This window comes from Delphinapterus leucas, chromosome 11 (assembly GCF_059928025.1).
Source record: "Delphinapterus leucas isolate spDelLeu-1000000601 "Yukka" chromosome 11, BTC_Dleu_Yukka2, whole genome shotgun sequence".
Taxonomy (NCBI): domain Eukaryota; kingdom Metazoa; phylum Chordata; class Mammalia; order Artiodactyla; family Monodontidae; genus Delphinapterus; species Delphinapterus leucas.
Window position 1 is genome coordinate 35,678,287 of NC_143139.1, and position 13,783 is coordinate 35,692,069.

The 13,783-nt window shown below is 39.1% G+C and overlaps 1 protein-coding gene across 1 annotated transcript in view; it reads right to left on the bottom strand.

Annotated features, from left to right (window-relative positions):
• Nucleotides 1-791: 791 nt before the first annotated feature.
• Nucleotides 792-13,783, bottom strand: part of DBX2 (developing brain homeobox 2) — a 38,599-nt gene continuing 25,607 nt past the window's right edge. The window contains exons 3-4 of the mRNA XM_022572399.2: nt 6,968-7,155; nt 792-1,712 (exon numbers count right to left, since the gene is read on the bottom strand). Of these exons, the coding sequence (XP_022428107.2) occupies nt 1,380-1,712; nt 6,968-7,155 (521 nt within the window). The 3' untranslated portion in view covers nt 792-1,379. The remainder of the gene's footprint in view (nt 1,713-6,967; nt 7,156-13,783) is intronic.

The following is a 13,783-nucleotide window of genomic DNA, read 5'->3' on the forward strand; positions in this document are numbered from 1 at the left end:
TCTAAACCCTCAAAGTCTATAGCTAAGAACGTAAGCAAATTAGAAGCTACTCTCTTTATGCAGCTTTCTCACTAACAAAATTCCACATCATGAACTTCTACTAATGTTTCTTGTCCACAGATTAATAACAACCTAGTTCAAAACCACATCATTTCCTTTTTCTGCCTCATTTCCTTCAAAGTGAAACATAATTTTTTCTTGGACCTGGAATAAAAAATTCTAGATGAACTAAGCAAATCGTTACCAGAAATGCAATTTTATAATAATACTATTTCAGGGTACTCAAGAAACATAAAACATCTGTGGTGATGTTTTTGTTAATACATAAAAATAACCTAATATATACTGCATACCACCTAGATGGAAAATTGAGTCTATAACTAAAAGTGCAAACAGAAATCACTATAGATCCCATCAGTATCGGGTTTTGAAGCCCAGTTGAGAACATTTTAAGAACTGTGACACTTCTTTAAGTCTTGGTTGGAGGTCACAAACTGCTTGGCACAGATGTTTTCTTTAGCCAACACAGTATTTCAAAATTATTAAACTCAAATATCTTTAGGTGAGTCATGCCCTCTATTTACCTGACAGGCCCTTAAAGGCATTTTATTTGGCAGACCTTGATTAAGACCCATCCTTACAGAAAAGAGATCAAATGATAATCATTAGTTAAATGGGTCCCTCCCTCACTGATAGCCTGATAAAGTCCAGAGCCTTGGAAATTAAAGGTACTAACAGTTACATTCAGAAATTCTTCTAGTTGCTTGTTGGATTAATTTTAAATACATACTTTCAGTGCATGTATCTAATAGTGGCTCATTTGATTAGGATCTCTGAGCTGAGTTGTTAAAAATCACTTACATCTGGATACTGAAAGAAACCAGAAAGTAGAGAGTTTTTAAAAAATGTTCTTTTGATATGAAAATTTGTACTGAAGTCCAAATTTCACATAATTTTCAAAAAATTAAAAACATTCAGTCATCGTTGGTTTTTCTTCATATAAAAGGAAGTGAATTTGCTCAATGTACTATTTAGAGAGAAACTAATTTCTACTAATGTATTTTAATGAATATTTATATATATACACATAGAGACACACGCATATATACACATATTCAGAGTAAGGACTGAGCTGACCATTATTCTCGTTCTTTTCAGTTCCATCGTACTTTCTGGGAGATTCTGTTCCACTTACAAATTAAGTCTGAGTCTAGAACCCAAATAAGAGAACACTGGAGAGGGTTTCCTAAAACATTAGTCCATGCTTCACTCCAAAGGTGTTAGGTTTTAGGCACTGATGAGACACAAGCTAGCAGGCTTAAGAGTCCAAACATTAATAGTTAACTGTTCTTTACGTTAACGTGGCAGAATGCTTCCATTCACACTGAGCCAGTAAGTACACCCTTGTCTCTGGCATCCTCTTCAGAACACAAATATAAGGCACCTTGCAGTGACTTTGCTTCTGGGGCCAATGCCCCTGGACTCTCCAGGATTAGTCTCTCTGAAGGTTCTGGTGAATTCTCCCTCCATCTTGGACTCGAGTGCTGTTGGGAGATTTCCCAGAGTGAAGGACATGGAGAAGGGAAACCCAGAGCAGATCTTGAGAGGGGGTCCTCTTGAAGGACTACTTCTTGGATACACCTGTTGGAAAGCACTTCCTTTTCTTTGGAATTCCGCCATTTCATCCTTCTGTTCTGAAACCAGATTTTCACCTATTGATAAAGTAATCGGACAAAATGATCACTTACATCACGTTACTTCACTTCAGCATTTTAAACTGTAATTTCTTCCACTGTGCCTTCCATAGAATACCTTATCCTGAGAGCCAGCCTAGCAAAGTCCTTGTGGCTTTTTACTTCAGAAGTATCTGAGAAATTACTTTAGTACAGCATCTCCACACACTTATGAAACAAAACAACTGTGGTAAGCTGATGACATCCTGAAAGTCAGACATCTTTCAAGACTGATTTAACTCTCTTCGATATTTTAAAACCTCATTTAGTCTCTGCTAAATTATTTATCCAAAGGAAATGTTATTGACTAGTGATAGCATCTGAGTGTTTATTTTGTGCCAGGTGTCAGGCCAGGCACTCATCGTGGATTATACAATTTGATCCTCACAATGACTGCAAGAAGTCCTTATTTCACACATAAGAAAACTTAGGTTCAACACAATGAACCAGTTCAAGGTCACATAGCCAGTAAAACAGAAGCATTTAGACTAGAATCCGTGAAAGTCCCACTCCAGCGCTGAGGCTCTTATAAACATTCAGACCTCATCAGAAGCTTCTGGAGACTAAATTAAGATTACATTTTATAATGCTTGGATAAATTGCAGGCTTTATATAATTTCCAAGTTCGAGTACTTCCAGGATTTATCAAACTCAAAGAATTAGGCTCAATAAATAACAATTGATTGTAACTAACCTTAAAGTGCTTATGATGGTAGTTTCTAATTTGAGCCATACCTTCCCCCACCCCACTTGAGTCTCTCTTTACTACTAACCTCCCTCTGACTGTGTAGTCAACTGTGCCTGAGCAGGAAACTTCACAACTGGTTTCCTGATAGCTTAAAAGCCAATCACATTGCTTTCCTGTGCATTGCACTGCACCCTTTTTTAGTAGCTTTCTATTTTTAGAACAAAAACTGGAAAATTTTTACCTAAAGAAGTAATTATTAAAGTGTACCAACCAGATATTTCTCCCAATGAAGTAGAAAATTCTACCTGAGATGGTCTTTCCAGATTGGCAAAACAATTCTTTCATTCTTTCAACGTGATGGGCAATGTCCAAAATGGCTACAAAAGAAACCTACCACAGGCAGCTGAGTCCGAAAGACTGCCATCTCAGTTGTAATCCTGTGATTCTGGCTTTTCACAAGAAACCAGTCCTAATGCATACATAGCAGAGCATTTGCTTCTGTTCACAAACTCATTTATTATTTGCAGTAGGGCATTTACTCCCAGAATGCCTGCCAACTATTTCCAATGGGTTTTCACCAAGACAGTTATTTGTTGCCATTAGTGAATTTTGTCTTTCTCATCACATTAATTATTTTCTTCTCCTCTTAGCTTTTCTGTATATCCAGACATTTTTTGAGTAATATCTCAATTTAAAAGAAATCATGAAAGGAGTTTCTTCATAATCAGTGGCATTGGGACAAATGTACATATTTGGGAAAAATCATAAGATAAAATTTCTATCTCTCAACAAATACAAAAACAAATTCCAGATGGATTAAACAGCTAAACATAAATACAAAACTATAAAAATTCTAGAAGAAAATATAGAGATGATCATTACAGTCTTGGGGAGATGAATGATTTCTTAAGCATGACATAAAAAAATAAGGCTACAAAGGGAAAACTAGATCTGACTACATTAAAAAAAGAGAAATTTTTGTACAAATAAAGATGCTACAAGCATATGAAAAAGCCACAAACTACCCAAAAGAATTAAAAGCAGGGACTCAAGGAGATATTTGTACACACAATGCTCACAGTAGCATTATTCATATTAGTCAAAAGGTGGAAGCAACCCAAGTGTCCACTGACGGATGAATGAATAAACAAAATGTGGTATATACATACAACTGAATATTATTCAGTCTCAAAAAGGAAGGAAATTCTGACACATGCTACACCATGGATGAAACTTGAAGACATTATGCCTCGTGAGATATTCCAGTCACAGAAGGACAAATACAGTATGATTCCATTTGTATGAGGTGCCTGGAGTAGTCAAATTCACAGAGACAGAAAGTAGAATGGTGGTTGCCTGATGCCTGAGGGGAGGGAGGAATGGGGAGTCATTGTTTAACGGGTGCAGAGTTTCAGTTTCGAGAAATGAAAAATGTTCTGGAGAGGGATGGTGGTTACAGCTGCATAACAAGGTGAATGTACTTAATGCCACTGAATCGTACACTTCAAAAAGGTTAAAATGGTAAGTTTTATGTTATGTGTATTTTACCACAATAAAAAAAAGCCACAAACTTGGAGGGGATTTTTGTGGCAGCTGTTAACAGGAAAATGTTACAAACCGTAATATTCCAAATATTTTGATTAACAGCCAAAGTAATTGCTGCATATCTATCAACAAAAAGACAATAGAAAAAAATGGTGCAGCCATGAAAAGGTTAAATTCAGATGAAAAATGACCAGTAAAGTGATTAAAAGATTCCCGAGTTCTGATAATTAGGAAAAAAATAACAGATACAACTGCCCATGAGTTTGGCAACATTTTCAAAAATTTAAATAGTGGAGGGATTGCAGAAAAAGGACTTTATTAGTAAGAGTAAAATTTGATATAATTCAATATCTTGATACAATATTTGGAAAGGAATTTTTAAATTGATCACAACTTAAAATGTACATAAACTTTAACTTATAAATCCGACCCCTAGTTCCCTATCTTACAGAAATATTTTTAAAGTGCATAAAGATATGCAACAGTAAAAACTAGGAAGTAACTTAAAGCTGAGGATGGCTAAGTGAATTACAGTATATCCATGTAATGGTCTGCTCGGAGACACTCACTAAAAAAGAATGAAGTAAATGTGTATGCAGACATGGAAGGATGTATCCCATGCCATTTGAGTGGGGGCAAAAAAAGCAAAGGGCAAAACAATACTCACGGTCAGCAGCATTAATCATAATAGCCCCGAAATGGGAACAATCCAAACACCCACCATTAGAATGGGTAAACCCTGGTATACCATGTAATACTACACAGCAATGAATGTAAATGAGCTACTGCTACAACACAGCCACATGGATGAATCTCGCAAACATATGGTAAGTGAAAGAAGCCATATACCAAAGAAGGTGGACTGAGTGAGCCTATCTATATAAAGCACAAAAACAGGCAAAACTAATCTATGCTGTTCAAAGTTCGGAAGGAGAAGGTAGTGACCGGGAGGGGGCAGGCAGGGGGCTCCTGGCCCGGTGGTAATGTTCTACCTCTTGAGCTGTGTGCTGGTTACACAAGTGATTTGTATTATCCTTCAGAAGATGTTAAAATATATGCAGAGTGTGATGCCATTTTTATTTAAAATTATATACACGATTCTAGGTCTCAGCTTCATTTGTAAAACAGAAATAGCAAAAGTAGCTACTTTTATTATCTGTAAATAACATCAAATGTAAGGGCACAGAGTAGTCATTATGAAAGTATCTGTGTTTTTATGTTTGTGCATATATGACACACATATAAGTTTATTTTAAAAATAATACATGATATGCCAATAAACTCAAACAAGAGCCATGTATAAATGACAGTAGTAACCAGGGAGTTGGATTGGAAAGGGAACAGATGTGTTTTCATTTTTAACTTTACCAATCTCCCTTTTGTTTGAATTTACCGTAATAAATACCACGTAGTAACTGTGTAATTAGATAGAGTGTACATGCAAATAAGAAAACGTTAAATTACTTCCGAGCTGTTCGCCAAATTCAATAAGGCAAAAAGCGTTCATTCCTGAGGCACTTGAATTTTAAAAACGATATAATCGACTATGTAAAACTATGTGCCTATGGATAACAACTGGGAGATAACATACAAATATGGAAACAGTTTGTTATCTTATCTTAATCAGTATTTATCAATATTCCCTCTTACCTAGCAGAGTGTCTTACACACAATAGACCACCAAGATATACCTATTGATTTGTCTGTCACAGACACAAAATTGCTCTGTGACATAGACAGAATTCCTATATTTGTCCCTGTTTTTAAAGTGAGAAACTGAGGCACAGAGCAGTCAATTAAGGTTATGGGCTCATTAGTCCCACACACGAGGAAAACACAGACTGGCTGATCTAGGTCAATTATCCTCTACCACACCTCGTACTGCTTCCTACGACTATAAAAAGTCGGGGGACAGGGGGACAGATCACTTCCCTAGGGAAAGGAAGCAAGGTTAGGAAGGGTTTCATCCAAAAATAACTAGTTTAATAACATCCAAAGTTAGAAACCAGGTCATTTGTATTGAGGGAAGTACAGTAGAGCATGGTGGTTAACACAGAGCCTCTGCTAGCCCTTCAGTGCCTTTATGCTGATTCAAAAATTCCAGGTGGAAGGAGCCTTGCACCTGGAAAGTCGGTTTGACAAGCAGAGTACCTACTGCATTTCAGTTGCTGCCATCCCTCTTAGCCAAATGGCCTTGTGCAGTGAACATCCTGCACAACTGTACATGGTGGCTCCAGGTTAAAGAGAATGCAAACTCCAGAGTCAGATTGCCTGGAGTGGGAGCCCAGTTCCAAAGCAGCTCCACTTCGTGACACTGGACCTCTGTTTACCTCTCTACATTTCCTCATCTAGAAAATGGGGATATTTCATATGGTGATTACAATAAGGATTAAATAGGAAAATGTTAGTGCCTTATACTGTTAATTATTTATAAGTAGGCCAAACTTTAAATGGAGTATGCTGCACTTCCCAAAAAGCTAGAAAGTCTATTTCAAAATTATATGAAATATCATTGTACAAGAAAGGTTTGTAAAGGTTGCAAATGTGAAACTACTTGACTGTACTTGACATAAGCCCACAGTGCAAAATAATGAAATCTATTAAGAGGTATTTATGAGTCACTCATTCATGCCTTGATTTTGGACTGGAAATGAAGAAAAAGACAGGAAAATTGGTTCCTGCTTTTGAAGGCAATTATGTAACCTGTTTCTCTGAAAACAGAGCAAACAATGTAATGATGTAAATGCCACAAGCCTTCGCTTTTCTCTTCATTTGGGAAGAATTAATCAGGCGAAAACCTAGACCTCTTCAGCAAAGGGACCGATTTCCAAATAGGAATTGTGACATATATTTCCACCCACTAAAAAATTATGCAAGTCATTTCAATAATGCTTCAGGGTCCAGTGCTATGCCTACTACAACAAATAGTTACCAAATGAATGGATATCATTGGATTCCTTCAGAAATCAGGAGCAGTAGATATCTTCCTGCTCATTAGTACCTGTGATTCCTTTAGTCCCAAGTTGACGGCAAGTTTCTTTCGGTCTGTTTTGCTGATATATTTCTGCTTCTGAAACATTTTCTCCAGGGCCTTTCTCTGATCCTCAGAAAAGACAGCTCTTCTTAAAATACCCCTCCGAGCTTTGGAATTAGATTCCTGTGTCAGAAGAGGCAGCACACTCTCTTCTCCTAGAGGGGAGAAAAGATACAAAAAGCCCCATTAGCTGTAGGGAGAATTCCATCCGTCTTTTCCATGACAATATCCTCCTTCTCTGTACCATGACCAAATTATCTCATCTCTGAACTCTGCACATTTAGAGAGCTTCTTAACCTTTTTTTGGTCATGGACTCCACTGAGAATCTGATAAATGCTCTTTGCTCCCCATTGGGAAAAAAAAGTACATATGCTTGCCTTCCCAATTTTGCATGCCATGTCAGAAAGTCCATGGTCCCAGGTTACAAAGCTCCAATGCAGAACTAGTAGGTGGTTTAAATACTTAATTTTCCTCTAATTCTTCATTTATTTATTCATTCATTCATTGTCTCAAACTGTTGAACACTTACCATATGCCAGGCACTCCTCTCAATACTACACATTGAGAAATAAGACATATGTTTTATCGTACTCATTACCTATAAAATCAAGTGGGAGGCATTTATTGAACCAGCATCACAAGTGTGATGAAGTATTCCTAAGAAGAGGGTGCACTGGAGCACAAAACGATGGGCTTAATCTTCATCTGGGATGTCAGGGAAAGCTTGCAAGAGTCAGAGATGTTTAAACTGAGAAGGAAGGTTTGGAAGACCTCCGATCACCCCCTCCCTGATTCAGTTGATATCAACTCCTTCAGGGAAGAGACATTTACTACTTTTTCTGCCTTTCTGCAGCTAGCACAACACTGGTTCCCACCCTCTGTGAGTTTCATTCATCATTCACTATTCATTTATTCAGCTTCCAAGCTGTGGTAGGAGGAATAATGTCCTTTCCAAAGATGCCCATGTCCTAATCCCCAGAGCCTGTGAACATATTGCATTATATGGCAAGGGGTAATTAAGGTTGCAAATGGAATTACAGTTGCTAATCAGCTGAACTTGAGGTTAGGAGAGTATCCTGGAGTATCCACGTAGGCCCAATGTAATCACAAGGGTCCTTATAAGTGGAAGAGGGAGACCAAGAAAGGAAGTCATAGTGATAGTTTTGAAGATGCTACACTTCTTCCTTTGAAGATGGAGGAAGGGGCCATGAACCAAGAAATGCACTAGAAACTGGAAAGGTGAGGAAACAGATTCTCCCCTAGAGCCTCCAGAAGAAATGTAGTCCTGCTGACACACTGATTTTAGTTCAGTGAGACCCATTTCAGGCTTCTGACCTCTATAACTGTACGATAATAAGCTTGTATTAAGACATGAGGTTTGTGGACATTTGTTACAGCAGCAAGAGGACACTAATACACTGGGTATCTACTGAGGAAACCAGACAAACGGCACATGGTCCCCACCCTCAAGGAGTTCACCTTCTCATGGGAGGACCAATACATGAACGTCACTTCAGAATACAGGCACCAGAGGAGCAGGGACTCCAGTTTACGACTGTATCTGGTATGCATTTGGGTGCTTGATAATTATTTCTAAATAAAAAAGCAAATGCATGTCTTAAGTACTGAAATAGAATGATCCCTACAATGCTCTGGCATCACAAAAAAGGAAGTGATGAGCTCGAGAAAATAGTTAGGTTGAGTCAAGTCTAAAAGGACAATTCAGTTCCAGAGAGAAAGAACCAAGGCCAATCCAGGCAGAGTGACTAGCGTCTCAAAGCACTAAAGCACAAAGGAATAAAGTCTCTCCAAGGAAAAGTAAGCAGTCTGCAAGGCCTTGGAAGGGCATGAAACAGAGGGTGCAAGCTGGCAACCGTATCCAGCCTGCAGACAGGCTTTGTTTAGGGTGTTGATTAAAAATTCTGATTTAGTTGTTCACATTTAATAACTGGGAGGTTTCATATGAAGTCCAGGTTTCTAACATCTCTTCAAAGGTAACCACACTAAGCTCACCTTCCCATAAAGCAGAGATCTACCATAGTGAGTGGCAGGTGCCCTCTTTAGATGGAGCATGTGGTCCCCAGTTTGCCATAGCCTCACTAACTTGCTTTTTTTTTTTTTTTTTTTGCAGTAGATGGGCCTCTCACTGTTGTGGCCTCTCCCACTGCGGAGCACAGGCTCCGGACGCGCAGGCTTAGTGGCCATGGCTCACGGGCCCAGCCGCTCCGCGGCATGTGGGATCCTCCCGGACCGGGGCACGAACCCGTGTCCCCTGCATCGGCAGGTGGACTCCCAACTACTGCGCCACCAGGGAAGCCCTAACTTGCTTCTTATCTGACAGGCTCTTGAAGACATCTAGACCTCTGGCACAGAGATTATGGAGTGGAATCGAGCCAGACCATAGAGGACTACAAGGGTTTGGAACATTACCCAATAGTTAGTGAAGACCAATAGAATATGTTTAAGCAGGGTGTGACATGATAATAATAAACCTACACTGAGCACTTCCTCTGTACTCATACTTACTATGTTAAGTCACTGACATGCATTATTTCATTTAATCCTCCCAACCTACCTATGCCATGAATGCTACTATTATTCTTCCCATTTCACAGATGAATAAAAAGAAGCTTAGGTAGCTTACGGAACTTTGTCCAAGGTCACATGGCTAGGGCTTCAAACCCAGGAATACTGATTCCAAAACAAATGCTCTTAACCCTACAGTGGACTGACACAATCTGACTTGTATTTTAGAAGAAAAATGTCAATAAGTGGATAAATCTCATCAATTTTACCTCTGTAATATAATAGCTTCCCTTCCTATTTGTTTAAAAGATTGTAAACATCTCCCAGCTAGTCTCTCAGCTCTGGGTTGTGCCTCATTCTGATTCATCCTGACATTCCCAGAACTACTGGCCTCTCCCTCTTTCTTCCAGGTCTGTAACACCTGCATCTCCGTAGAAATGCCAGAGCCCCTGGGATGTAATCAAGCCCAGTTCTTTACAAAAGTCTACTTTTACTGATGCCCTTCCCATTCATCCTCTCATGGGAACTTGGTTAATTCTCCATCTACAGAACCAATTATTTTTGCCTCTCTCACACCGAGGTAATAGCTGGAAGTCAGGCTTTGGCACCTGGATTCACTATTTCTTAGAGATTTGAATCGTTTTATGCAATATTTGTCAGTAATAAAAATAGTACAAACATCTCAATATGTTCCTATCTTTCTAAATACTTTTCTTCTCTGAACTATCCTTTGTAGAGAGATCATAGAATTGGTCCTTCTGCACTATTTCAGATCACAGATTCATCTGTTGAGACGGTGTCTCTCTAGGAAGCCTCAGAACAAAAGTCTCTGGAGGATGGAAGAACTGGGTTTGGATCTCAGCACTTGGAGTGAGTTACTCTTTCAGTTTGTTTTATGGAGTTTCTTTAAGGATTTGATGAAATAGCACAAAACATTTCCAGTGCCTAGCCCACAATAAGGATCCCTCAAATCTATTTCACTTGCCCCTGTTGAATTTCATTTTATTCTTATACGAATCATATGCCACAGACATCCTCTGTACAGACGAAGAAGTGTTCAGAGCAGTTAAGTTCCAAAGCAGCACAAAGGACACAGATCTCAGTGGTAGCAAGACCTTCTAAATCCAAATTCTTGGCTCCTTTCTATGCTTCCCCACACTGTTTCTTGATGGGTCAAGAATGGGAAGAAAGAAACATTTATAAACATAGCCAGGGCTCCTGTCTGTGTCTATGGGCTTCTGCTCCCTGTCCTGGGTCAGTCTGTGAGCCTGAACCATATAGCATCTCCTATCCAACCTGGTAACAGTGTCCTCAGATTCCAGCATCCCCTTCTCACTTCCTATTTTGATCTGGAATTCTTAATTTGTAACTGTATACAATCTACCATTATTAAAGCCATATGTACTAAAAATTAGGAAAGAAACTTAAATATCCAAAGTTAAAGAAATGCATAAGCACATTATGCTATATCTACTAGGTGAAACTGTAAAGAACCACTAACGATGATGACTAGGAAGATGAGGCAGCAGCAAAACAAACAAACGAACAAACAAAAAACCATTATAATATGTATGATATTTAAGATACATACTATGCTCACAACTAAGTAAAAATGCAGAGAAAAAAGACTGAAAGGCAAAAAAAAAAACCCACTCAGATAGGCTACTGTTGTAGAGTTATGGACAAATAATTCACCTCCACTCTACATTTTAAGTCTGGCTCAGTTTTCTAAGGAAAACAAGCAAACGTTGTAGTAACCTTTGGGGGAGTAATCTGGCCAAGTGACTGAGTCGTCCCTGAGTGACAACTGAAAATGAATCCACTCCATCCTTCACAGATGCTCACAGTTGATAAGGAGAGGTCCGAGAAGAACAGAGACAGCCAAGGTACAAGTGAGATAAACACCCGCAGACCACCACATAGGAAGCTTTTAAGCACCAGATAAGAAGCCACTTAGTCTTGGAGGCCAACAGAGTGAGTCCTGAGAGAGAAGAGCTGCCAGAAGACTAGCAATTCCTCTTGCTGGCCATCTTGACAAAGGCGGGCAGAGAGAGGGACTGACATTTGCAGACGCGTGAGTGGGGTGAGGACAAGTGTGAAACGTGGTAAATCTAGGGATCTCACACAGCTTGGAACTTCCAGACTGCAGGAGATGAGCGGGAAGAACACAGGACATTAGCTAGGAGGTAGATTAGGGCCAGGGGTGACTGAAACAAATCTAAGGGATAATTTGCCACAGAGGAAAGCCTTTCAAGGACTTGACCAACTTAGTATTTTAGAAAGGCCAATACTTTTTGAGCTAATACAACTTTTTACTTTTTTAAATAATTTTATTTTGTTCTTATTGAAGTATAGTTGATTTACAATGTTGTGTTAGTTTCAGGTGTACAGCACAGTGATTCAGTTATATATATAGCCTTTTTCAGATTCTTTTCCCTTATAGGTTATTACAAACTACTGAGTATATATAGTTCCCTGTGCTATACAGTAGGTCCTTGTGGGTTATCTATTTTATAATACAACTTTTTAAATCTGTATAGAAATACAAACAAATTTTTGGACCAATAAAGCTAGTTAAAAAAAAAAATCTGCCTACATTTTTTTCTAAGCCGAGGTTTTATAAATAGGGATCATGATTTTACTCATTTTCACCCCTTCTTCACCAAGATCTACATGTTTACATAAAACAATGGGGTAACACATTTAAATGCCCCTACGACTTTTAATAGGAACCTACAGGTTTTCCTATTGAGTTATGTTTAAGTGAAGAGAAAGAAGAGTCCCATCAAGGGGATCTACAGATAAATTATTCTCACCAACATGGTAAAAGCTAACGTTGAAGGGTCGTGCACACAAAGCAGACCTCAATCTCTGAAAGACAGAGCTGGAGTGGTTTTGAGGGTCAGAGGGTTAACTCCTGGGTCTGGTCTTTGGGATTCGGTGCCCTACAACAAACACGAATACAACCACTAAACAAGCGAAAACCATGGCAAAGATAAAGAATATTCCATTTTTCCTTTCTTTGCTAGTTGCCTGGTTTCTCTTCGCATTGCTCTCAACACACAAATTGCGCTTGTTTTCATAAACGGAGGTTGCTCAGTTTCCTACAAGAAGCATGTGACAAGATGCTACTTCTACCGCTGATGCTCCTCTCCTTTTCTCCCCCATGAGTCTTTTGTGGACTGTCTCTGGATCTACCCATAAACTACTGATGAACCTATACCATCTTCCTACCTTCTAAATCTAGGAATATGGGCTCAATTACACCTGCGAAACAAACATAGTGACTTCAAGAACTTGTTGGTAATTCAAAAATCTCTCACAAGCTACTGAAAAGTTATAAGCAACAAACACCTCTGATTATTCCTAAATTCATGACAAAAGTCTGATTTATATGGAAACTTACAGGTGACAAAGATAAATAAATAATATAAAAATAACAATGAAAAGGGACAGAGTTTAAGGCATGCAGTAGAAAAGACACTTTAAAATCCAGGGCCGCCAATTCAAGGTGCTATAGGCTCTGCTAATTTGCGAATATCATTATTATTATTTTATAATGTGGCTTCCATATATATTTGGGGCTCAACATGCGCTGATGTATGTGGCAACGACAGGCAGCATGGCATGAAATCTTTACCACAATCCCCAGAGGTACATATTATCACCCCCATTTTCCACAGGAAGAAACTGAGGCTCTGGAAAGATAAGTTGTGCAATTGAGGTCATACACCCAAGCAGAGTGAGGTCAATCAATGCTCTTTAAAATTATACCAAAGATTGTGAAAATTACCAATGTGCCGGGAAAGAGGTCGGGAGGTAGGGAGAGTCATTAAAATGGCAGAATGACCTAGTATAGAAAAGTTTACAAAGGCCTAATTCCCTGCATCCTGAGATAGCCCCCATGTACCACACCCCCCTGGGAATCCCTGTGTGCAGTGAGCCTTGTGAAGGGCATTTTGAACAGAGGTGTGCTGTGTGTGAATGATACAGTACGGGGTGGGGGGCAGCGAAGAGCAATAGAGAAACACAGCAGTAGATGGGCCTCTGTCTACCCCAGGGTAGGCTACTACTACTACTTATGAACATTTGGGGAGAAAGGGAACCCCATTCCAGGAACGACCCTCGAATACTTTCACTGCCACTGTGGAACTGCTGAATAGAGAATCTATTGTCTTCGAGTCTCTGACTCCTTTAAACTTTCTTCCTGGTTGACCAAGTGTCATTTATCTCCCTTCACTATTGAGAAGTCGAAA